We start from the raw sequence: 27560 nt of genomic DNA, 5'->3' as shown, positions 1-27560 counted from the left end.
TATAAATAGTATAATAAGATACATTTTTGAGTTTGATTTACTAAATATTATATTTTTAAGATTTATTAATGTTGCTGTGTGTCACTGCAGTTTCTTCATTTTACTACATGATGATGTCACCTTTTTAAAACTCATTTTACTGATTTTTTTCCAGGTTGTATCTATTTTGGGGCTATAATGGATGCTTGTTTATTCTTGTACATGCATCCTCATGTACATAAGCATGTATTTATGTTGGGTTAGCATTACTTTCAATTTTATTAGATAATGCTAAAGTGTTCTCCAATGTAACTGTACAAATTTTCACTCCCACTAGCAATGTAGGAGTTCCCATTGCTCTATATGCTTGACAACTTTAGTATCATCAGATTTTAAATTTTAGCCAATCTGGAGATTGTGTGAGGATATCTTGTGTGTGTGTGTGTCTGTGTGTGTGTTTGTCACCCAGGCTGGAGGAGTGCAGTGGTGCAATCTCGGCTCACTGCAGCCTCCGCCTCCCGGGATCAAGCGATTCTCTGCCTCAGCCTCCTGAGTAGCTGGAATTACAGGCGCCTGCCACCATCCCGGCTAATTTTTTTTTGTATTTTTCGTACAGACAGGGTTTCACCATCTTGGCCAGGCTGGTCTTGAACTCCTGACCTCGTGATCCACCCGCCTCGGCCCCCCAAAGTGCTGGGATTACAGGTGTGAGCGACCGTGCCTGACCCCTTTGTTGTGGTTTTAACTTGGGATTCCTTGATAAGGCTGAGCACCTCTTTAAATGTATACAGCCATTTGGTTATATTCTTTTGTGAAGTGCCTATTAAGTCACTGCCCATTTTTCTATTGGGTTTTGTCTTTCTTATCAATTTGTTGGGATGCTTAAAATATTCTGGTATAATTTCTTTGTTGGTTTATATAGCTTGGCTTTTTGCATTTTCAGTAGTGTCTTTTGATGAACAGAAGTTATTAATACGAATAAACATTATCACCTTTTTCTTCTTTATAATTAGTGCTTTTTTCTATTTGATTTAATAATTACTTCTCTATCCTCAGGTCATGAAGATGCTATAATATATTCTAAAAGTGGTATTGTTACTATTTGGTAGTTTACATGTAGGTCTATAATTTAGATGGAATTCATTTTTATGTAAATTGTTAAGAAATAATGCAGGCCGGGCACGGTGGCTCAAGCCTGTAATCCCAGCACTTTGGCAGGCCGAGATGGGCGGATCACGAGGTCAGGAGATCAAGACCATCCTGGCTAACATGGTGAAACCCTGTCTCTACTAAAAAATACAAAAAATTAGCCGGGTGTGGTGGCGGGCGCATGTAGTCCCAGCCACTCGGGAGGCTGAGGCAGGAGAATGGCGTAAACCCGGGAGGCGGAGCTTGCAGTGAGCTGAGATCCGGCCACTGCACTCCAGCGTGGGCGACAGAGCGAGACTCCGTCTCAAAAAAAAAAAGAAATAATCCACTTCCACTTTATTTTTCCATATGGATCTCCAGATGAGCCAGGATCATTTATTGAAAAGACCTTAATTTCCCCACCACTCTGCAGTGTCAATTTTATCATAAGTAAAATGTACATATAGGCACAGGTCTATTTCTGGACTCTTTACTCTGTTCCATTGGTCTATTTCTAACACTAATACCACTTTGTCTCAATTAATATAGTTTTACAAAAAGCCTTAATAGCTGACAGAGCAAGTGCTCCTAAATTATGTTTCTAAAAGAGTTTTTGGCTATCCTAATATATACAAATATATAGATAGCTGGAGAGAGAGAGAGAGAGAGAGAGAGACAGACAGGGTCTTGCTCTGTCACCCAGGAGGGAGTGCAGGGGTGTGAACACAGCTCACTGCAATCTAGAATTCCTGGCTCAAGTGATCCTCCCTGCTTCAGTCTCCCAAGTAGCTGGGACCACAGGCATGTGCCACCACGTCCAGCTAATTTTCAATTTTTTTGTAGAGATGGAGTCTCATCATGTTGCCCAGGCATCCTAAGATTTTTAAAATTGGAATTGCATTGACTCTATAAAAGAATTTAGGGTAAAAGTTAACACCACACAAATCAGTTTTCCAACTCCAGAAACATGGTATATATCTACTTTCGATTATTCTTAAATTTATCCTAATAAAGCTTTATAGTTTACTTTTTAGATGTTTTACACATCTTTTAAATGATTTACTCCTAGGTTATTGACATTTTGTTACTGTAAACAGTATCTTAAAAAATTCGCTTTCAGTTTATTGTTGATCTATAGAAATGCAATTAGGTTTTGTTTATGGATCTTGTTATCTAGCAACTTGCTAAACTCAATGCCTGTAAAGTTTTTACTGGATTTTCTAAACAATCACATCACTTGTAAAGTTTCTAATTTTCCAGTCCTTACATATTTTCTTGCCTTACTGTATTGATTGAGACCTCTACCACAATGTGGAATAGCAAGGATGATAACGGACATCCTAGCCTTGGTCCTCATCTAAAAGGGAAAGCTTTTCACCATTACACATATTTATTGAGGGGTTTTTGTAGATATCACTAATTAGAGTAAAGAAATTCTTTTCTATTGTTGTTTTGCTAAGAGTTCTTATGAATAGTTGTTAAATTTTATTAAATGTCGTTTTTGCTCAATTGAGATGATTGTAAGATTTTTCTCCTTTAGTTCATTAATGGTAAACTATTCTAACTTTCTAATATTAAATCTACTTTGCATTTGTGTTATAAACCCAATTTTAGTCATACTGCATTATTCCATTTGCTAATATTTTGTTTAGGATTTCTGGAACTATATTAATGAGTAATACTCCCTGTAATTGTCCTTTCATGATGTATCATTGCTAGGTGGTATAAAAGTAGGTGATGCGTGTAGTCTCTTTTACTGAAAAAATTTTGTAATTTGAAAATGTATCTTTTTTTTTTCTGACAGGGCTTCATTTTTGTCACACAAGCTAGAGTGCAGTGGCACAATCTTGGTTCACACTGTAGCCTTGACCTCCTAGGCTCCAGTGAACCAACCACCTCAGCCTCCTGAGTAGCTGGGACCACAGGCATAAGCCACCACACCCTTGTATAATTCTCTACCCTCAGGGCCTGGAATCTGTAATATGATGGGACAACCACGCCACTGATTAGGTTACATTTTATGGCCAAGGTGATGGTACAGTCACTATCATGATTACAGTTGTGTTACACTGGATTACATCATAGCCAAAAAATTAGTACTGAAGAGTTGGGCATTGCTATAAAGATACGTTAAAATACGGAAGAAGCTTTGGAATTGGGTTAACTAGTAGAAGCTAGAAGAGTGTGGAGGGTTCAGAAGAAGACAGGAAGATGAGGAAAGTTTGGAACTCTCTAGAGAGTGGTTAAATGATTGTGACCAAAATGCTGATAGTGATATAAACAGTGAAGTCCAGGCTGAAGAAGTCTCAGATGGAGATGAGGAACTTACTGGGTATTGGAGCTAAGGTCACTTTTGTTATACATTAGCAAAGAACTTGGCGGCCTTCTGCCCCTGCTCTAGGGATCTATGGAACTTTGAACTTGAGCATGATGATTTAGTGTATCTGGCAGAAGAAATTTCTAAGCATCAAAGTAATCAAGATGTGGCCTGGTTGCTTCTAACAACCTATGCTCATATGCATGAGCAAAGACATGACGTAAAACTGGAACTTATATTTAAAGGGGAAATGGAGAGTAAAAGCTTGAAACATTTGCAGCCTGGCCATGTGGTAGAAGAGAAAAGCCCATTTTCAGTGGAGGAATTCAAGCGGGTTGCAGAAATTTGCATAAGTAAAAAGGAGCCAAGCTCTGATGGCCAAGACACTAGGGAAAAGGCCTTTCTAAGACCTTGGTAGCAGCCCCTCCCATCACAGGCTTGTAAGCCTAAGAGAACAAAATGGTTCTGTGGGTCAGGCCCAGGGCCTGCTGCCCCATGAAGCCTCAGGACACTGCTCTCTGTGTCCCCAGCTGTCTAACTCCAGCCATGGCTCAAAGGGACCCAGGTAACAGCTCAGGCTGCTGCTTCAGATAGTACAAGCTGAAAGCCTTAAATACATGGTGTTAAGCCTGTGGGTACACAGAATTCAAGAGCTGAGGGTTGGGAGCCTCTGCCTAGATTTCAGAGAATGTATGGAAAAGCCTGGATGTCCAGGCAGAAGCCTAATGCAGGGGCAGAGCTCTCATGGAGAACCTCTACTAGGGCAGTGCAGAGGACAAATGTGGAGTTGGAGCCACTACACAGAATCCTCACTGGGGTGCTACCTAGTGGAGCTGTAAGAAGAACCATCCTACAGACTCTGGAATGGTAGAGCCAGCCACAACTTGTACCCTGCACCTGGAAAAACTGCCAGCACTCAACAACAGCTCATGAGAACAGCACAGGGGCTGACCCCTGGAAGGCCACAGGAGTGGATTGCCCAAGGCCTTAGGAGTCCACCTCTCACATCAGTGTGTCCTGGATGTAGGAAATGGAGTCAAAGGAGATTATTTTGGAGCCTCAAGATTTAATTCTTCTCCCATTTGCCCCAAGAATACTTGTTGGCAGAGCCTGCAGTTTCAGCATTTACCCCAAGACAACTTTGCCATGAAACATCTCATTTTTATTATTATTTTCATATTGCTCTAGTATATCAGCTTTGAAAACAAAAGACATCATTCTATTTATAGCATTCTGTTTTTAGTACTGGTATTTCCATTTACAAAATATAGTAATTCTCGATTGCTAAAAATGTCAAATCCTAGAAAATGTAGCATTCCTATGTATGATGTTAACGTCATTCTGGAACAGTTGTTGGCCAAAGATTCGTTTGATGAATTCAATTTTTCTGAAATAGACAATTCTGATGATTCAGATGATTCTGATGTTAGTTCTATTTAGAACTAACTCCAAGAAGTTTTTATATTTTGTTTTCACATTGAAAATCAGTCAGATTTGCTTCAGCCTCAAAGAGTATGTTTATGTAAAATTAAATGAGCACTGGCACCAAGCTGCACTTCTTGTTTTCTAAATGGGAAAAGGGCTAATGGCTGCTCCGCTGGGTTTCAGACTTGTATGGGGCCTGTAGCCCCTTTCTTTTGGCCAATTTCTCCCTTTTGGAATGGGAGTATTTACCCAATGCCTATACTTTCATCGTATCTTGGAAGTAACTAACTTGTGTTTGATTATACAGGCTCATAGGCAAAAGGGACTACTAGCCTTCTCTAAGATAAGACTTCGGGCTTTGGACTTTTGAGTTAATACTGGAATGAGTCAAGACTTTGAGGATTGTTGGGAAGGCATGACTGTATTTTAAAATGTGAGAAGAACATGAGATTTGGGAGGGGCCAAGGGTGGAATGATATGGTTTGGATCTGTGTCCTTGCCCAAATCTCATGTCAAATTATAATCCCCAATGCGGGAAGTGGAGCCTGGTGGGAGGTGACTGGGTCATGGGGGCACTTTGTCATGGTTTAACACCATGCCACCTTGGTCCTGTCATCAGGATAATGAGTTCTCATGAGATCTGGTTGTTTAAAAGTGTGTAGCACCTCCCCAACCCAAGTCTTGCTCCTGCCTACATGTAAGAAGCCTGATCTCGTTTTGCCTTCTGTCATGAATAAAAGCTCCCTGAAACTTCCCCAGAAGCAGATGCCGCCATGCTTCCTGTACAGCCTGCAGAACTATGAGCCAATTAAACCTCTTTTCTTTATAAATTACCCAGTCTCAGGTATTTCTTTTTAGCCATGTAAGAATGAACTCATACATCCAACCAGAGTAAGATTCTCTCACTGGCTTTGAAGAAGTAAGCGCCAAGTAGTGAGGGGGCCATGGAAATGGGACATAACAGTGGCCTCTAGAAGCTGGGAGTGACTCCTTGCCAACAGCAAGCCAAAAAACAGGGATCTCAGTCCTACCACTGCAAGAAACTGACTTCTGCTGACAACCTGAACAAGTTTGAAAGAGGACTCTGAGCTCCAGATGCGAACGGGATCTGACTGATATGTTTGTTTTGGCCCTGAGCAGAGAACCAGCTGTACTCTGCCTAGACTTCTGATGTATAGAAACTGAAATAGGCTGGGAGTGGTGGCTCACACCTGTAATCCCAGCCCTTTGGGAGGCCAAGATGGGAGGATTGTTTGAGGCCAGGAGTTTAAGACCAGTTTGGGCAAGATAGCAAGACCCCATTTCTACAAAAAAAATTTTTAAAAATTAGCCAGGTGTAGTCTTGTGTACCTATAGTCCCAGCTACTCAGAAGGCTGAGAGGTGGGAGGATCACTTGAGTCAAGGGGTTTGAGGTTACAATGAGCTATGATCAGTTGGGCCACTGCACTCCACCCTGGTTGACAGAGAAAGACCCTGTCTCAAAAGAAAAAGAGAAAGAAAGAAAAAAAGAACAGTGTACAAATAACATATGTACAGGTCAATATGTTTTCACAAATGGAATTCATGCTAGTAACCAGCATCTGAACCAGAAAACACCACCACTACAGAACATTACCACCAGCCAGAGGCCTCTCTTATATATTCTTGGCAGTCATTACCCCCATATGGATAATCACTATCCTGATTTCCATCACCCTAGATCAGTTTGAACTCTATATAAATGGAATCATTCAGTGAGTATTATTTTGAGACTTTTCATGCTCAACATACATTTGTGAGATTCATGCATTCTGTCACATGAAGTAGTGGTTTATTCTTTTTCATTGCTATATAGAATTCCATTTTATAAGCAAACCACAATTTATTGATTCTACTGCTGATGAGCATTTGGGTAGTTTCAAATTTTTAGCTGTTATAAATAGTGCTGTTATAAGCATTTTTGTACAGGTCTTCTATGAACCTAGGTATACATTTCGATTGGGTACATAAACAGGAGTGTAATTGCTGGGTCACTAAGCATTGTTCAGCTTTAGGAGATATTGTCAAATAGCTGTTCAAAGTAATTGTACAAGTTTACACTCCTGTCAATATGGTATGAAAACTACTTTTGTTCCAGATACTTATCAACATTGAGTATTTTCTTTTTTCTCATTTCAGATATTTTGATGGGTATGTAATCCTATTTTGATTTAAATTTGCATTTCCCTGATGACTAACAATAGCTGCACACCTTGTCATATACTAAATGGTCATCTGGATTGCCTCTTTTGTAAAATGAGCATTCCAGTCTTGCTTTTTTCTCACTGATGTGTAGGAGTCTGTTATATATTATGATCAAACGTTAAAATTTAAAAATTTATTTTTTCAGACTATCAGAGAAAATGTAACATAAGCAACATCTGAACTAAATCTGAAGAGCCTTAAGACAGTATCTATTCTCCCGTAATACAGGTTTGATAGGGGGAAAGAGAAACAAAAATTCTACCTTTAAATATTTAATCCAAGAACAAAGTAAAATGAAAATGGGTTTCACGACACTGACCTTGGGAGAAACCTACTGGGAAGCTGTCATAAATCACAGCACTTTACAGCAATAGTCACACCCTTCAAGCTCACTATTTCTTGATAATTAAGATTTCACTGTCAAATACATTTTGCAGTTTGTTCACAGTAAGATAGTTTCTGAGAAAAACAGGGAAATCATTGTTTGGATATTCCTTTAAAAAAAGACCGGATCAAAGCCTGGCTTCTGATTTTAAACACTCTTCCATTAAAAAAAACCAAACGAAACCAAAATAAAATATTGTCACAAGTGTTGAACTAAACAGTTCTACTGAGGCACTGGGGACAAACAGCTATATTTCCACTAGACTTCTACCTTTTGTACTACAATAAATTTCCTCTGCCTAGTACATTTTGATCTTGTATAAGCTAAAAAATATTTCCACGGGAGACTAGTTTTCATTCCTTGTAATGATAGCAGTAACTCCTAGGGTTTCTTCTTTATACTGCATTTTTGGTTAATAAAAATGGTCTATACCATTTCTCAGAGATGAGAAGAGAATGGTAAGGGCTTTAATTGATTTTTAAAAGCTACTTTAAAAAATTATCTTTAAAAGTTGATCATTAATCATTTTCCAAGTGCTGTTCTTTTATAATAGGGGAAGGAAATAAATAAAACTAAACATACTAAATGCATATTTCAAACTTTTAGCAATTATACCCAGGCAAGTAAATGATGCTACTCATATAATAGCATATTTATTGTTTCAGGAAACTACAGTGACATTTCACTGGACTTCAGGTGGAGGAAAAATGCTTCAAGGAAAACGTCAGGATGTATATAGCGATTTCTTTCCCTCCCTCCCTCCCTCCTTCCCTTCTTTCCTTCCTTCTTTTTTTTTTTTTTTTTTTTTTCTTTTTTTTTCAAGGTTTTGCTCTGTCACCCAGGCTGGAGTACAGTGATGTGACCATAGCTCACTGCAGTCTTGATTCCTGGGCTCAAGCAATCCTCTCACCTCAGCCTTCTGAGTAGCTGGGACTAGAGGTGCATGCCACCCCGTCTGGCCGATTTTTAAATTTTCTGTAGAAAGGAGGTCTTGCTGTGTTGCCAGGCCTGGCCTCAAACAATCCTACTGATTCAGCCTCCCAAAGTGTTGAGATTACAGGTGTGAGCCACCAAACCTGGCTGATGTAGCAAATTACATGAAAGATAAAACATTTTAATTAATAAAAAATCTCCTTAAATTTCAGCTGTACAAGAGAGATTCAGAAATAAAGCAGACCAAATTCTGTGTGAAGAAATTCCTCTACCACATGTTGAAAGCATTTAAATAATATATTTCCCCTTTGAGTGATTAGTTTCCCATACTTTGAGAAAATGCTGATAAGAAATGTTCTATAACCATACTGGACACACTCTTAGAAATGAGCTCTTGGTACACAGAAGATGATTATCCTTCCCTGTTAATAGACTTATCACATTTTCCCTTGTCCTTTGACTGAATAAACTCAATTCTATGTACTCACACAAGCTAGATTTTTGGTGGCTCTTCTTGCACTCATTTTGACAAATCACTTCTCTTTTTTATTTCATTTTACTCATTTATCTGAAACTTCATATTCCAGGTATTCCTGGAAAGAAGAGCGATTGAAGTAGGGACTCAGACATCTTATCTTCTCCTATCTGACTCGAGAAACACACACAACCCAATTGAAGTATTTCAGCAAAAAGTTACAAACCAGAATCTTAAAAACGGAAAGAATACCCATTTTCCTAATCTTCATATAAACTAAAGGTAGTATTTATGAATAGTTACACAACAGTGCTGTTACAATATTTTTCAAAGGTACTCTGTAATCTCTGGAATTGGATTCAGGACATCAGTTAGCAACTTGTTTAATAGGCTAGCTATCCTAGGCAACACCTGATCCTGAATGACACCTGCTTTATTCCAGCAGCTCAAGTTGCTTACTTTCCAAGATCTGACATTAGAAAGAGGAAGCAGAACCAGGTATCTTGTCTTCTTCAAAGAACAGGGCTGCACAAACCTAAACTAATTTTTCAAGGTGCTTTTCAGCAACTCATTTACTCAAAAAATATTGCAAACCTGAGAATGACAGAAATGTGGAGTTCTATAGAGTCATATTATTAACAGGATCTCCTCAATAGTTCCCTCTTCATGTGCTTGAGCTAATAGTATTTCCAATTCAGCTTCATGACACGGCTTGAGTAGGGGCAAGGGGGTACCAGAGAGGACAAAGGCCTTCATCTGAATTTTAATCACTGACTTAGTAAGTCTCTCTTACTTGTCAAGTATGTACAAAGAAAGTATTCTGAGTGGCATTGCTTAAGGCTTCCAAACACAAGCTGAGATCATACCCACAATTAAATGTGGAATTTTGATAGATGGAATTCCTATCAGCACTTAAAAATAACCCCGGCTAAAAGAGAATTCATATCGCTGAGTCATGACTCATTTTCTTGAATCATTGTTCACTAGGAACAACAGGACAAAAATTTTTGCTTCTGATTCTGCACGTAAGAATCAGCTATTTTAAGAAAGTTTATGCAACTCAAATATAAGAATCCGGCGAAACTTATTTCACAATAGTCACCTCCTTCTCACTAAAACTGATATACAGGGGACTGAAAACAAGAATGACCATGAACAACCACTAGGGAGCGTGAAAGAACAGAAGAGAACAAAAAGAGTCTGTAACAAACACTTTTTCTCTTTAGAGACTGCTGCAGGTTAAGACTGGAGCAGAAGGGGAAACACAACCATGTTGTTTACATAAAAGGATTCTCAGAGTCTTGGGTGGATAACTGGGTAACTTTCATGAGTAAAAGAATTAATTTGACAGCTCAGAACAATTTATATGTCCAGCTTCAAGTCCCTGCCCCTGGCCCCTATCTTTTGCTTTCATTTTTCTTTGAAGATATTTCATTCTTGGGGATTTAACTGGGACACATAACATAGAATTATGCCCAAGAGATGGAAAGAAATTGCAACAGCAAAGAGAGCAGTTCCTTTCAATGAGTCAAAACTCCTGATCAACTATAGCCAAATCTTTTTCAGAAAATGTTGTCATTATATAGTAGAGCTCTTTACCTTCTTTGAAAATTTAATATACAAACAATATTTATATATAGATTGTTCATGGGAAAAAATTTTAAAAGCAGTATCAAGGAGAAAATCCTGAATAGTGAAAATAGGTCTGCCTTCAAGAAAACACTGGTCAAAAGAAAATTATTTCACATATATATGAGAGTTCCTTTTTCGTGCCACTTATTTCACTCTACTCACTCTATTCCCATTTAGAATTTGTCTTCATTTAAGGTGATGGGTATCCCAAGTATACTGATGTGATCTTTCCAAATTGTGTAAACGTATTAAATTATCACATGAATCCCATAACTATCTACATGTATTGTACACCAATAAAAACTTGTTTAAAAATAAAATTTGTCTTTAGCCACAAAGTGGGCACCTTTTTATTTTTATTTTTATTTTTTTAACACGGAAAGTATAAACCTGCATAATCTGACATTTGTTTTCATAATTAAAAAAGAAGTGAATTTCCTTTGGGTATTTTTCTCTTTGTAGTGCATGGTAGTGAGTTTTATCATGATTAGCTTGGTTAATAAAATAGTTTCTTTTAACTTAGATCAGTAAAATACCAGCAATAGATTAATGACTTCTGATCATTTCGGGCATCAGAAAATATACTCAGGTCAAAGGCCCATTTTACTCTCTCATTCTATCATATAACATACACACACAACATAATATACAAAGATATATCATGGCAGTCCTTTCACATATTAAAAGCAGGATAAAAGCTGAGAGAAGAATCTAAGTTTTGTGTAATACAACATGAATACTGTTAAGTTGGATACAGCATTATGTCCTTATTCTCACAGCCATTGGTCCTCTTAAAAACAGTGTGCTTAAATAATGGATTCTCCAGTAAGACAAACAGTCTCTTCTTTCCTACTGGGTGGAGAATTAACTTGGTAATTTGGTTTCCGATATAGCTGAGAGGAGTAATGAAACTATTCCTTATAACTTACTGCCCATCCCACACAGACTTGTAAATCAGAACTGCACTTACGTAGACCCAGCCAAAAACTGGAATGAGCAGATCAGGCTTTAATACAAAAGGACAACATCCCTTTACTGTGCTTATAGCGAAATCAAGCTAACTTGTTCCCAGGAGTTGTAAAGAGCCATGACAGATTCTGTTGACAGTGGCTATCTTTACTATTTAGCTCACTAGAACGGTGTGGCCTCTCAGTTCCACAATGGTTTCCAGAAAAATGGAAAGGGCAGCAACCTTTTTTAGGGACTAAATGAAAATGTATGAAGACAGACGTTCACTGTCTGTTGTGGCTCTCAAATCTCTTCACTTAAATTATCCTCTAACACATAATTCAAGAGGTGAAATAACAGAGGATCCTTATAAGCAGAGAGAAACAGAAATTGACCTTAGATAAGGAAGCAATTGGTCAAAATAGTTGGATGATTTAAAAATATTATCTCATATTTTTCTTTAAGTAAACATAAGAAAGGCAGTGAATATAATTTGCTTTCAGTAAAATAGACACATTACAAAAATAGATATTTGCATACAGAAAAAAGTTTACTAACATTTATACAGAAAACTGACAAGTCCTAAAGTCTTTTAAAAAATTAAAAGCAGCATAATTAAATAAAAGCAGCATACAAACTATAGTCATTTTCCTTCACTGAAAGCCATTTTTTCCTCTTTATATTTTGTTATATGTTTTTGGTTTTGGTCAAGAGTATGTATCAACAGTGATTTGATGACATCCATTCTCAACACCTCCTCCCCATAAGATTTCAATCTAGGTTTATGATGTACCTGGTCTATTTAGGCAATAATTCATTGTACTTGAGGCTAGCAGATGTAGTATAGGTAAAATATAAATCTATATATAATTGGTTCTATGAAAAACACATTAAACTGAGAATAAGGAGATCTGGGTTTTCATTTCAATTCTGTTCCTAATTCTGACCTTGCGCAAGTACCTTAGACCACAAAATTTTCATTGAAAATGGAGAGACTAGACTATAGATAATCTCCAAGTCTCTTTCAGATTTAATTTTCAGTAAGTCAATAAACTTTCTTACTTGTCATCTTGGCAGAGGATATTAAAAGCCTACCTTGGGCAAAAGTAACAAACAAAGTTTTCTTTCGAATGCTCTTACTGCTGTCTATTGATCAAACCTGTTGAACTTTTGAATGACACAGATTGATTATGTGTTACTGAGGTTCAAGCAAAGCTGTTAACATCTTGTTGATGGTCAATATATTCTGTCTCACTCAGAGAGAAATGAGCTTTACCTGTTCCCAGGTATCTTTATATTTCATAAAGAATTTTAGGAAAGATACAGAATAAGGATCCATTTCATATTATTAATACAACAAGTACATGCTGCAGTGTTAATATTTTGCTATGATCATTATTCTTTTAATTTATCTGAGTTTATTAGATGGCTATTCTTGTGCTGGATTTTGTACTGGAATGCTAACAGACAGCTTCCACACAGTATTTCTGTGAACTTACAGCAATAAAAACCAACCTATTTTTTTAAAGCCAATAATCATAAAGGTAAATAGTCACTGCATTTGTGTAATTTTTAAAAAGCCACATTCCCCTTAAATACGTGACTTTTCATTTCAGTCTCAGACTCTAGGAGCTCTTACCTGGGGTCTGCATCCTGGGAAGTTTCTGGGTGAGCTAACATGATCTTTCCAGCATGCCAGTCAGAAACTCAAAACACTTTGTATACTGTGCTCGCTCTCCTGCTCTCTCCCTTTTCGCTCTCACTTCGTGCCTCAGACAGTTTGGAATGCAGAAAAGCCAGAGCCAATGCCAGTTAAACTCAATCCTCGCCCCAACCCCACCCCCAATCCCGTTCTTTTGCTAGAGAGCACTAAACAATAGCCACCCTTCCTTACTCATTCACTGGGCTTTCTTTCACAGCACTGTGTACAGGCAGTCTACTTCAGGAGAAGCAATGTGATTTACCAAGCTAAATAATCATTTTTTCGATCACAAAGGATGGGAGGGTGGATGTGTGCATCTGTGCACTTTAAGAAGTGATTTTTTCATAAGCAGTCTAAAATAAAACTAAGTTCAGAGATTCTTATTTTGAATGTTTTATTATGTTGAATTTAAATATACACTCTTCAGAGTATAAAAACCAGGTAAATCTTACAGCTGACGCAGAGATAGAAGTCTGTTAACACATACACATTACTATCTTAAACTACCTTATTATACCGATCACTTTAACTTACCATAAGGGAAATATCTAAAATTTAGAAAAGGAACAAAATTTTTATTTCCCTAAAGCCCTTCATTCAGGTCCTAAGCTATAACTTCATTTTTTAAAAGATATTTTTTAAAAATTTAATACTTTATTCACACAGAAATGCCCTGTATTGTATGGACTCTGTATTATATAGTCTGTAGCTGTGTTGGGGACAGTGTTGACTACTAAAGGCAAAGTTTTAAAATGAAAAGTTCATCTACTGTTAGGCAAGTCCCATTAAGTTAGGAAGTTACTAGACCCCTGGAAGTTGATGCTTGCTTTTCCTCCTCAAAATTTTTTTAACTTATTGACAGATAAAAATCTGCTCTGCTGTAATCAAGAGACTTACTGTTGAGATTAAAACTGAGAATTTCATTTTTGAAATAAAGAATAATCAAAACAAACTGAGTGGCTCTGCAAAATTAATTTTCTACTAGATGCAATGGAATTATAGATAGTATTACTGTTCTCAATCATCATTTTAGTTTGTTTTAAAATCAGTCATATTTCTAGGGTTTTTGTTTTCCTATATTCCCCCAATAAAAAGGCAAGTCAACTATGTAATCTTCATTATTAATATGATGACCTAACATATTATGCAGGTGCTCAGTTGCTGAGTTTAGCATGTCAGAACTCAGCAATGAAAAAAATTCATAGTTTGAATCACAGTGGACTACACCTGCCACCTTAAAGCACTGGAACAGAAGAGACATGAAAACAACACAGTATTAATGTATCATCTACCTTTTAACAAACAGCTGATGGAAACACATACACTGTATCTATCATCTATCTACCCGTTTATATTTATGTATATATGTATTATATATCTTACACATTAGCTATGTATGATACACATTAAGATGAGGAGCACACAGTCATCTAGTATAAAAATAGCTAAATCATTGTGATAAGTTCCGAGAAGGACAAGAACAGGGTGCTATGTTTGTGTATAATATGAGTACCATGGTTTCATAAGTTGGTAACTAAGTATTGAAACTCACTGATGATGTTATTTATGTTTGAATTATAAGGTCATGGAATCCCAGAACTGGAAGACATCTTTAAAATCATCTAGTCCAACCACTCATTCACTGCTTGAATTTTTCTTATTATTCACTTGATCATTGCTAATATTTGACTATTTTTTGACTTACAAACACAGCATTTTTATATAGTTCAACCTAATACAAACATTTATTGAGTGTAGTGTTGGGCCAGGACCACATAAGATGGATTAGTCAAGACAACTCTACCCAACTCTTTATACAGGGGAGGAATGTGAAACCAAATAATTATAACATAGTGATTATCTGTAGAAATAAAATGGCTAAAGTGGCCTCACCTATCCAAAATGAACAGGCTTGGTGCTGAGTTGAGTGGTCAAATTGTGTGATCTAATGCATCAATTCAAAACTCCATCAAACTCTGTGAGGCTATTCCTAACCAATGAGGGATTCACTGCATAGACATGAATTTCAGCCACTTTCTAGCTTGAGCTCATGGCTAAATAGTGAAGCATTTACTTGTGCTTCTCCAGCTTCTTGGAGAACTTACTCATGCTGCAGGAGAAGATTAAAATTTTACCAGTCACTTCAGTCTCTATCCCAAAAGCTGCGTTTCCCTGGCCATGGTACCACAGCACATGGCTATGGGTTCATAGACATTGAAGGTTAAGTAGAAATTACTCTGAGAAGCAACTTCTATTGACCACAATCCCACCTGTTAGAAATAGGTCCTAACTGGGTAAATGATGAAAGGGCTATCTTTCCTTGGTGTTTAATTCTATTGGCTTCGGTTAGTTACTTGAAACTGCACAAAATGGAGATGAATTCCTTAACGTTCTTATTTCAGCACATAACATACACAGTGCTAGGCTCTGGCATAAGAAAACAGATATGCTATGGCCCCTGTCCTCAAGTTATGCTACAGTCCTCCTAAGTCTAAATACTTTAAAAAGGTTTGATGAGTGAAATATATTCATCCATCCATCCATCATTTATGAAATACTGACTAATGTCAAGCATTTTCCTAAACTCTGGGGATAAGTGGGAAATAAGACAAAGTCCCTGCTGCCACCCTACCCTTACCATGTATATATTTATTGGAAAAATATACTGGATTTTCAAAGGGACATTCCACTTATGTACTTTTTTCATTTGTTTCAGCAACTGGAGAGAATTGTATCACTCAGAATCTGAGTGGTGGTAGAGACTATAATTGCCTTGTTCGTTGCTATATCTGCAACGCTAAGTATACTGTCTGCCATATAGTAAGTGCTTACTAAGTATCTGTTGAATAAATAAATGGTTTGAAAACAGGGATAAGTAAACTCCTGGAGGCTACATCTATGATAGTTTCAAAATTCAATATCAACAAATATTGTGTTTCTAAAAGGCTGTGAGATTTTTTTCCCTAGTTATGAATCAACCAAATAGTATACTTGCTGAATTTTGAAGAATGTAGATAATGTATTTTCCCTCTATCCCATACAAAAGTAATATTATGGGATTCTGACTTTGGTACAGTTATACAATTCCATATGCTAGCCATTAAGAAGTTCTGAAACCAGGCTGGGCGCGGTGGCTCACGCCTGTAATCCCAGCACTTTGGGAGGCCGATGTGGGTGATTGCTTGAGGTTAGGAGTTTGAGACCAGCCTGACCAACATGGTAAAACCCCATCTCTACTAAAAATACAAAAATTAACCAGGCATGGTGGCACATGCCTGTAATCCCACCTACTCAGGAGGCTGAGGCAAGAGAATCACTTGAACCCAGGAGGCAGATGTTGCAGTGAGCCGAGATCATGCCACTGCAATCCAGCCTGGGTAACAGCAAGACTCTGTCTCAAAAAAAAAAAAAAAAAAAAATTACTTGCATATCAATTATATTGCTTATCAAATAAATTAATGAACAACAAGCCACCCTGCTGACACCCATATTCTCCTCCTCCAAGCAGAAAACACATCTCAAAGCAAACCAACTGAGGTTATACCAGGCTGTAAGTGTGCAGGCTCTTGTGCTTACATGTGCTTTCTCTTTTGAACAGCAGATGATCATAAACTCAGCTTCTTTTAACCATAAACACAGTGTCTTTTCATGTTTACCCATAAAAAAGACTGGCATTCTGATATGTGGGTCTTCCCACTACATTCTTTTGAGAGTTCATATTTAAAAAGAAAACCATTGTTTATAATTTGAATGACAAACACCAAAGTCACCCACTTATTCAGAAATGCCATTAAAACTTTATTTAATTTCATTTTTATATGATGGGATGCCAGCACAATATACAGACACACATACATACATACTTCTGCTCTCTGATAAAGAGGCATTATAAAGATCAGAAGACTTGTTAATTTATGTGGTTAGCAAAGTACTTACAAGTGTTTAGAAAGGGCCATGTCAAACAAGTAACAATTATGATAGTCACAAAATATTTTTAAAACTTCTGGCTAAGCATTAGAGCTTTACTTTGCTCTTCCCACTAAGATGACTTAGACTGCATTTTTTTTTTTTTTCTGGAATGGCAATTGGCTAGGAGGAAGTATTATAGGGAGTAGGCAAAATTAAATATCACTCCCCTGGTATTGAGTTGAGAAACTAAGGCTTTCATGTGAATAAGACCACAGTTCAAAATAATAATAATAACAACAATAATAATAATAAGCAAAATCTAAACGGGAAAACACAAGGAAATCTTTTCCTACTTTTATTTCATCATATAAGTAAGATTATACTAAAAGAACAAAACCAACACTTCTATTTCTACAAAAAAATTCATGAATAAACAATGAAAAGCAACTAAAAATATTTTGGGATAGTGTTGGATATTACTGGATATTATCTTTGAATGTGGTCAGACAGCCAAGGACGTGCCTGTGATATTGGATCTCATTTAAAAAGGGAGTTTAAACAAATTTATTTTCTTCAGTGGCTTTAAAAATATATATATATTTATTTATATATAATACATATATTTTTATATATACACATACATAATTATACATATACATACACACACATAATTATCTGTTAGGCTTATGGATTTCCTATCAAGCTAATGTGCTGTCACACTAAAGCACTAGTCCATTTTTCTCATATAATGCAGATAACACTCAGTTTCAGTAAAAATAATGGTCATTAGGCATTTGGTTTTGCCTTCGTTTTAAAGAATATTTGCAACTATGGGCTACTGTTTTTATAAAATCTATTTAGAAAAAGCATAGACCTTATAGTACGATCAGTCCTTGGCTTACCATTGATACAAAGACATATATATGTACTATATAATTCAAAATACTACTGCAGGCAGTTAACTTCATCCAATTTCCATTATTTCCTTACAACTGAAGCACACCAAAATCCAGTAGAAGTCTAAAGATTGTCATCAAGCCTTAAAAAAAAAAAAAAAAGAAAAGAAAAGAAAAAGGAAAATTCTAACAGCAATTTCCTAGGAAAACAGAGTTCTAAAATATAAAACCTAAGAAGTAAATTATACTGTTTTTCCCATTTTACAGATGAGGAAATGGAGACACAGGTTAAGTGAGTAACTTGCCCAAGGTTACAAAGTGGTAGAGCCAGAATTCATGCTTTAGCCGACTCTTGGAGTGCTTTCCCTTCACCACTATGGTACCCTAAACTACTCCAAATTTATCTTTATTTGGCATTTTAGGTTCTTTTTTTCCTCTTCATAGCTTTCCATACTTTCCAAATTTTCTATAATATTATTAATTTTATAAAGGAGCTTACATATTGCTCCAAATTAGGTTTATCAGAAGTTAATGCTCTTTTCCTCAGTGTGTATTCATCTAGATGCAACAACATATGTATTATTTATTGAATTTTCAAAAGGACATTCCACTTATGTGCTTTTTCATTTGTTTCAGCAACTGGAGAGGGCTGTATCACTCAGAATCTGAGAGGCAGCTCCTGACTTGAAAATGATCATTCTGTGTAGTGTGTGAGCAGTTTTCAAACATCTGTGTCCTAGAATATGGAGGGGCCAGGGAGAGGAAGATCAGTGTGTGTGTGTGAGACAGTGTGTGTGTGTGTGTTTTAAGGGAGAAGGGAATAGATTGAGTAAGGAAAGGAGAGGAACATATTCTCAGTATCAGTAGCCTGGCACCAAATTTTGTGTTGTTTGGAAGAAATCAAATTCAAGAGAAAATTAGGGGCCCCTTTCCTCAGTTCAGTGGCTATTTTCCTCCTCCATTTTAAAACATACTTAATATTAAATAGGCCAATGAATTTAATTAGTCACTATCTTTTATATAAAGAAAGAAAGAGAAGAAAAACCAGTATTACAAATATATAGTCTTTGGTTTGTAGATATGCTATATTGTTTTTCTGTAGAATATTATCCTTTACCCAAACCTTTGACAATTACGGTCCTGATTATTTTTTAAAAGAAAATAAATTCCCCAAAGGAAAATTTAAGTTCTTTTTTTTTTTGAGACGGAGTCTTGCTCTGTCGCCCAGGCTGGAGTGCTGTGGCCGGATCTCAGCTCACTGCAAGCTCCGCCTCCCGGGTTCACGCCATTCTCCTGGCTCAGCCTCCCGGGTGGCTGGGACTACAGGCGCCGCCACCTCGCCCGGCTAGTTTTTTTTTGTAGTTTTTAGTAGAGACGGGGTTTCACCGTGTTAGCCAGGATGGTCTCGATCTCCTGACCTCGTGATCCGCCCGTCTCGGCCTCCCAAAGTGCTGGGATTACAGGCTTGAGCCACCGCGCCCGGCCGGAAAATTTAAGTTCTTAAGCAAAAAAAAAAAAAGAAAAAAAAATTAACCTGTGGTATTTCTACTTACTACTTCTGATCCATTAGGGTAGTGATAGTGACAAAAATAAGATTCTTTTATTCAATTATTTTTCAGGCTCCAAAAGGACAATCTTGTTCTACTTTATGATTCTGGTTATATTACATTTTTATTCCAAATATTATATTTTAAAATATATTGCCTTTTTTTTTTTTAAAGACAGAGTCTCGCTCTGTCGCCACCCTGTAGTGCAGTGGTGCGATCTCAGCTCACTGCAACCTCTGCCTGCCGGGTTCAAGTGATTCTCCTGCCTCAGCCTCCCTAGTAGCTGGGACTACAGGTGTGCAGCACCACACTCAGCTAATTTTTGTATTTTTAGTAGAGCGGGGGTTTCACCATGTTGGCCAGGATGGTCTCGATCTCTTGACCTCGTGGGTCCATCCCCCTTGACTTCCCAAAGTGCTGGGATTACAGGCATGAGCCACCGTACCCGGCCTGCCTCCTATTTTTTTAGAAGGATTATTTTTTAAAGTTCCTATATAATGACACGCTTTTTTTTTTATCTTTTAAAAGTTGCGGCCGGGGGCAGTGGCTCACGCCTGTAATCCCAGCACTCTGGGAGGCTGAGGCAGGCAGATCACCGAAGGTCAGGAGTTTGAGATCAGCCTGGCTAACATGGTGAAACCCTGACTCTTATCTATTAAAAATACAAAAATCAGCCAGGCATGGTGGCGCATGCCTGTAATCCCAGCTACTTGGGAGGCTGAGGCAGGAGAATGGCTTGAACTCGGAAGGCAGAGGTTGCAATGACCCAAGATAATGCCATTGCACTCCGGCCTGGGTGACAAGAACAAAACTCCGTTTAAAAAAAAAAAAAAAAAGTTGCAATAAATGAATGAATGATCTTTTACCAAGTATAAGATATTGTGGACATGAGAAACAAACCAATAAATAATCATTTTTAGTTTTTGAAAATATCATTAAAAAAGAAAAATAACTTTCAAGAGGTTAAAAATTCCCTCTAAATTTCTGCACATGCAGTAAAAAATTATTACTATTATTAAAAAAATTCAACACGATAAGAAATGAATTAGATATTATACCCAGAAAAGGCAAAAACAATGTTATGAAAAGCATAGAATTATGCAAGGTCTATAATCAATTCATGATCAATTCCAAAACAATGATCCCACAAAGAAAACACAATGTAGTTCAAAAACGCAACTACTACATTCAAAGATTGATTTACTGTTGCATTAAAAACAAGCCAAGTTTTTTCTGCCTACCACAATGGTTAACATATTTTCTCTTGGCAATAAAACATGATATCTAAATTTATTATTGCTGAAAATACAGACAAAATAAATAACTACTAATGAAAAACTGAAAAATCCTCTAAGAGAAGTTTGTTTCAGTGAGTAGAGAAGTAATTCTAAGAAAAGATAATTTGTTTTTTAATATAGTCAAGAATTATGATTATTTACTATTATGATTATATACTATTTTGTAACCTATCTTCAACAGTAGTTACTATCAACAGGTAAATGTGCCCCACGGGTAAAGTAAACTTAGCATATCGCTTAGGTTTCTGAATTCATTTAAAACTGAATAATGTATCTAACATGCTGGTCTTAACCCATTTATGCCAGAGGCTGCAACTGTTTTTTTTTTTTGCAAAAAAATGAGATTTTGGTAATGACCTTGAGCAATAGGATATAAATAACTCCCACAAGTTTAGTGTTCCAATAATGGAACACTAGGCATAAATAAGTTAAAACATCATATTGACAAAAAACAAAAATAGGTGAAAAATAGTTTCATCTCAGTAAAGTCTAATATTTGAGTGATATTTTATGGATGACAAAATTCAGAGAATAAAAGAGATATTAATAAATCTGATAAGGAAATATTCATTAGTGACTAAAGGCAGATTCAAACAGCCACTATTACATTTCTCAAGGCCACACATGAGAAATTAGACAGGGATACCTTTGTATAAGAATTGGAGACAACTTTTTCTCCCTTATACAAGGAAATAAAGAGTGGTTTCCATGTGACTGGCAAAGTGTCAGGCCACAATATTGATTTTGAGAATACAGATTTTTTGTTTTGTTTTGTTTTTCTTTATTGCCGAGGCTGGAGTGCAGTGGTGCAATCTCGGCTCACCACAACTTCTGCCTCCTGGGTTCAAGTGATTCTCCTGCCTCAGCCTCCTGAGTAGCTGGGATTACAGGTACCCACCACCGCCCCTGGCTAATTTTTTTGTGTGTTTTTAGTAGAGACGAGGTTTCACCATGTTGGCCAGGCTGGTCTTGAACTCCTGAGCTCAGGTGATCTGCCCGCCTTGGCCTCCCAAAGTGCTGGGATTATAGGCATGAGCCACCGTGTCTGGCTGAGAATACAGGTTTTTCTGTAGAGAAAATCTAGGCTTGAATTAGAAAAATTCTATTATTATTGGGCTATGCTTTATCATATACCATCATTTATTGCACAATTAAAATCATAATCCAGAAAACATTTAAAATTTACTAAAATTTTTATGATGCATGTTTTAAATTTTACGTATCTATACATGTAAACATGAAATTAATGAGAATATAATCAATTGAATAATGTTGAAAGTATATTGTACACTCTTATTTGACATTTAACTGAACTCAGTATTTATTGAATGCTATTAAATGCCAAAAACGTTCTTTGTATAGAAATTCTTTAAATGATGCACGAAGTGGCCAGGCGTGGTGGCTCACACCTGTAATCCCAGCATTTTGGGAGGCTGAGGTGGGCAGATGATGAGGTCAGGAGTTTGAGACCAGCCTGGCCAACATAGTGAAACTCTGTCTCTACTAAAAATACAAAAAAATTAGCCAGGCATGGTGGCGGGCACCTGTAATCCTAGCCATTCGGGAGGCTGAGGTAGGAGAATAGCTTGAACCGGGGAGGCAGAGGTTGCAGTCAGCCGAGATCGGCCACTGTACTCCAGCCTGGGCGACAGAGCGAGACTCCATCTCAAAAAAAAAAAAAAAAGATGCGTGAAGTTACGTCTCTAATAAACATGATTTCACTCATCACAGTTTGTCCTATGATTGCTAATAGCAAGAAAAACCTATATAGTCTCTTTTTATATTTTTAAATAGATTACCACACATTTTTCCTCCACTAAATAACAGTAAAATAGACAACCTGACAAACAAATTGATTTTTATAAGGGCATAGGGATTCAACCACTGACAATGTTAAAGACATGGGAGTATAGAACTCTGACTCTTAGTCACGTGTGGTGCTACGTACCTGTGCTCCCAGCTACTCAGGAGGCTGAGGCAGGTGGACTGCTTGAGCCTAGGAGGTTGAGGCTGCAGTTTGCAGCACTGTACCTTGGCCTGGGTGACAGAGCAAAACCCTATCTCAAAAAATAAAAATAAAAAACAAAACAGAACTCTGCCTCTTTTGCTCACCACTTGTAAGGTACTACGTTGGCAGATAGAAGAGCACAGTGGTTAAGAGGACCGACTTCAGAGCCAAATTCCTAGGTTCAAATACCAGCTATGTCATTTACTACTTATGATGTCTTGGACAAGCACTGTCTCAGTTTCATTAAGTGCTAGCAAACAAACAAAGACGCATAATAACCGTATCCACCTTATAGGGTTATGTGAATAAATATTTGCAAAGTGCTTAGAACAGTACTTGGCACAAACCACTACATAAATATTTGTTAAGTAAAATAAAATAAAAACAGTATTCTGGGGGAGAACCACTGTTACTAAATGCCAAACATAGTCATTGTATAGAAATTTTATAAATGAAGACGAAAGGCGAAAAAAAGGAAAATGAGAACAATTTTTATCATTCGTCCCTCATTTGACACAGTATTTTTTCCCTCAAAAACCTTACCTCTTTATAGACTGCTTCATTCACTAGGACCCACAAGCTATTATTGATCAGATTCTCTGAAATCTTTTTCTTTTCCTTCCATTTACAGAAATGTTTAATTCTTTTACCAGGGAACACTTCTAATCTGCTATTTCATGGCCCCAACTACAGCCCACTGCAACTACAATTATGTGAAAAAGTTTATAACTTGGTCAAAAAGAACTCCACTTTACCAAGAGTACTGTTCACTGTTTAGTCTTTTGTTCCATCCACAGAGAATATGTATTAGAAATAAGACACTACATACACTATGTTGTAATCACAGACACCTTGGTAAAAAAAAAAGGCAGACATCATAAATCACCCAAGGAGACATGCAAATAGAATACTTTTGTGAAATAATTTCTCAGGTATGCAGGACAGTAGCTTGCAGAATCTTAGATATATATTACAAGCAGAACCATTAGGACAAAACAATACATTACTTATGTTACTCATATTGTGATCTAGCATTAGCCCAATCTTCCAAATTTATCCAATCAAACAATTTTGAGAAAAGATTTGTGCAGGGCTTACTAGTCATCTGGTAACACTGCTGTAACACAGGGGAACTCTAATAAACTAGTACCTTAACTTGAGCATTCAATAATATTTATCCTTCCCCCTACCCCCACTAATGGCTCTAATTAAAGCAACTTAGTCAACAATGTAATTAACCAAAATTTACTGAATGTATACTTATTACTAACTTATAATACTAATATATACCAGAGCCTTCCATCCTTTTACCCCAGTTTGGACTGGATGCTCACTCAGTCAGCTACATAGCTGCCATCCAGAGACTTCCTTTCACTAAGCTTCTGGGGATAACCCTTGTCTTTCTCTTGTCCCTTTTTTTTAAGAGACAGGATCTCGCTCTGTCACCCAGGCTGGAGCACAGTGGTGTGATCATAGTTCACTACAACCTCGAATTCCTAGGCTTAAGTGATCCTCCTGAGTAGCTGGAACTTCAGTCTGGTCCTTCATTTACCCCTTCTTATACTTGACAGATACATTAGCTTGGAATATAATTTCAGTTTAGACATCATGTTCACTTGGAATTTTAAGGGCAGTGCTCCAATGTCTCAGCCTCTAATATTACTATCAAGAAGTCAGATGCTGCTCTTATTCAAATCCTTTATAGAGTATTTTTTGTTTCTGCTTTAAATCCCTGAAAACTTTTAGAAGGGTCTCTCTCATTGTGGATGTTCTGAAATTTCCTGAAGATGTCCCTTCAACGGGGTCTGTATTTATTCACAATGTTGAGCGCTTCACAGGCCTATTAAACTGGAATTTCAGAGGCCTATTAAACTGGAAATTCAAGGAATTCAAATGTCAGTTCTGGGATATTTTCTTTCAGATCTTCACCAAATGTTCCTTAATCAGTGAGGCCTTCTCTGATGATCTCTTATAAAAATAGCATTCCTTTGCTCCCTTCTCCACCCACAGCACTCCCTACATCTTTTACCTTACCTTTTTTCTCCATTGCATTTGTCACCATGCGGTATACTGTAAAGGTGTTTGCTTTGCCAGTCCAGTCCCACCAGAATGTAAGTTCCCTGAAGGTAGAGGCTTTTATCTGTACTGTTGGCTATTTTTGAACGCTTTGTTCAACAGGCCAGAACAGTGTGTGGCACATAATCGGAATTTAAAAATATATATTTGAGGAATGAAAGGGTGTACTCCCTAGGTTAGGCAGTTTGCTAAGTCAATCACTCTGCGGGGCTCTGAATCAGGGAACAAATACAGCTGGGGAGAGGAATAGAAAAGAGACAAAGTCTCACAGCTGCCTGTTAGTATTTATAAATCACTCATAACCAGAAATACCCTATTGGTAATTGTGATTTGTATAAAGTAGTAGGGAAATACCACGATAAGGTGGATTTAAAGTCATACAGACCTGGGTTTGAATTCTGGTTCTACCACTTATTTGGCATCAGTACTCTTCTCTATAAAATAAGGGTACTAATAATACTTGTTTCACAGGATGACTGCCAGGAATAAATGAGATAATATATATCCAGAACTTAGCATTGTCACTGTTTTGTCATCATTATGTTTACCTAGTTACATCACTTATTGTTTCTTCACATTTATAATTATTCTTTATTTTTATTCTAAAACATAGATGAATTTGAGATGGCAATCGGTGATACTAAGAAATAAGAATTACAGAATAAGTAAGATCTAATATATGATAGCACAACAAAGTAATTACAGTCAGCAACAATTTGTTGTACATTTTAGAATAACAATTGGAATGTTCATAACACAAATAAATGATTAATGCTTGAAGTGACAGATACCACTTACCCTGATGTGATTATTACACATTATATGCCTGTATCAAAATATCTCATGTACCCCATAAATATATACACTTACTATGTACCCATACAAATTAAAAATTTTTTAAATGTAAAAAGAAATAGGAGTAAGAGACTCAATTAAAAGTAGCAGATTCATGGTACGGTATACTGGAAACGAGATAGGAGATGAGATAGTCTGTATAGCAGAAAAAAATAACCAGATGTATCATTTCCCTAGTGCTACCATAACAAATTACCACAAACAGAGTGACTTAAAAACAATGGAAATTTATGCTCTCATAATTTTCTGGAAGTCAGAAGTCCAAAATCAAGGCATAGGCAGAGCCACCCTTCCTTGGAAGTCTGCAGGGGAGAAGACTTGCTTGCCTCCTCCAGTTTCTGGTGGCCTCCGGCATTCCCTGGCTTGTTTCTGCCTTACTCCAATCATTGCCTCTGTCTTCACAAGGCCTTCTTCTCCATGTCTATGTCTTCCCCTCTTCTGTCTCTTATGAGGAAATTTGTCACTGGATTAGGACCCACCTAGATATCCAGGATGTTCTTACCTTGAGATTTTTAATTATATCTACAAAGACCTTTTCTCTAAATAAGGTCACTCTCGGGACTGGCCATTTCTATACTGTTTTTCTAGGTACAAGAACCTACAAGGTTGTCTTTCTGCCAGTTATGCTTTCTGATTCAACAGTGAACTGTGGCTAGGCACAGTGGCTCATGTCTGTAATTCCAGAACTTTGGAAGGCTGATGTGGGTGGATTGCTTGAGCCCAGGAATTTGAGACTAGCCTGGGCAATGTGGAGAAATACTGTCTCTATAAAAAAATACAAAAAAATTAGCTAGGTGTGGTGGTGTGCGCCTGTAGTCCCAGCTACTCAGGAGGCTGAAGTGGGAGGATTGCTTGAACTCAAGAGGTCGAGGCTGCAGTGAGACAAGCTCATGCTACTGCACTCCAGCCAGGGTGACAGAGTAAGACAATTTCTCGAAATATAAATAAATACAATAAAAATAAAATAAACTGTGTTTTATTAATTATATTCTCCCTGGTAAATTAATAATTTTCTGATACCTAAGATTCTAATTTAAAAATACTTTATAGCCTGAAGAATGTTACTTATAATCTAAATGAATACTAGGAAATACTATAGTTTTAAAAAGCTACTTAAGAGGGCCTCCATGGGAGCAACTAAATTTGGATATATACACATACTGACATTTTTTTAAAGAGTTTGATAATTTTAATTTCATTCAAAATAGAAAAGAAATGCTAAATTAGAATGAGATTGTTCTACTGACCTGGACAGTATTACTACATGAAACTTGTCCTTTATTAAGAGCCTTTCAATATTTATATTGTAGCATGGTTTAAACCATAGGGATAATGCTATTTTTGATTGTCTCCAGAAAGAACGAATCATTACTTAAAACATGTGATAAAAAGTCTATAAGAGAAGATAACATAGGGAAAATGGGAGAAAAAGGGGGTTACAGAAAGGAAAACAAAATTGGTAGGGAGTGGTGGCTCACCACTGTAATCCCAGCACTTTGGGAGGCTGAGGCAGGCAGATCACCTGAGGTTGGGAGTTCGAGATCAGCCTGACCAACATGGAGAAACCCCATCTCTACTAAAAATAAAAAATTAGCCAGGCGTGGTAGCACATGCCTGTAATCCCAGCTACTTGGGAGGCTGAAGCAGGAGAATTTCCTGAACCTGGGAGGCGGAAGTTGTGGTGAGCTGAGATTGCACCATTGCACTCCAGCCTGGGCAACAAGAGCGAAACTCCATCTCAAAAATAAATAAAATAAAATAAAATAATTAATTAGATATTCTTTTCTGAGACATAAACTTTTAGTTTTAGTACAATAACCAAT

The 27560-nt window shown here is 37.1% G+C and overlaps 1 protein-coding gene across 3 annotated transcripts in view; it reads right to left on the bottom strand.

Moving 5' to 3' along the window:
- RASAL2 (RAS protein activator like 2) overlaps positions 1-27560 on the bottom strand; it is a 395120-nt gene that overhangs the window by 130366 nt on the left and 237194 nt on the right. Inside the window, exon 1 of one of the 3 annotated variants that reach the window (XM_011962387.1) lies at positions 13086-13213. The exons of the other annotated variants lie outside the window; for them this stretch is intronic. Within the exon in view, the coding sequence (XP_011817777.1) occupies positions 13086-13098 (13 nt within the window). The 5' untranslated portion in view covers positions 13099-13213. Of the gene's footprint in view, positions 1-13085; positions 13214-27560 lie in introns of those variants that run through there. 3 annotated transcript variants of the gene reach the window in all.

This window comes from Colobus angolensis, unplaced genomic scaffold, assembly GCF_000951035.1.
Source record: "Colobus angolensis palliatus isolate OR3802 unplaced genomic scaffold, Cang.pa_1.0 Scaffold59, whole genome shotgun sequence".
Lineage (NCBI taxonomy): Eukaryota > Metazoa > Chordata > Mammalia > Primates > Cercopithecidae > Colobus > Colobus angolensis.
Note: the sequence above shows the minus strand (reverse complement) of the source record. Positions and strands in the feature narration are given on the sequence as shown.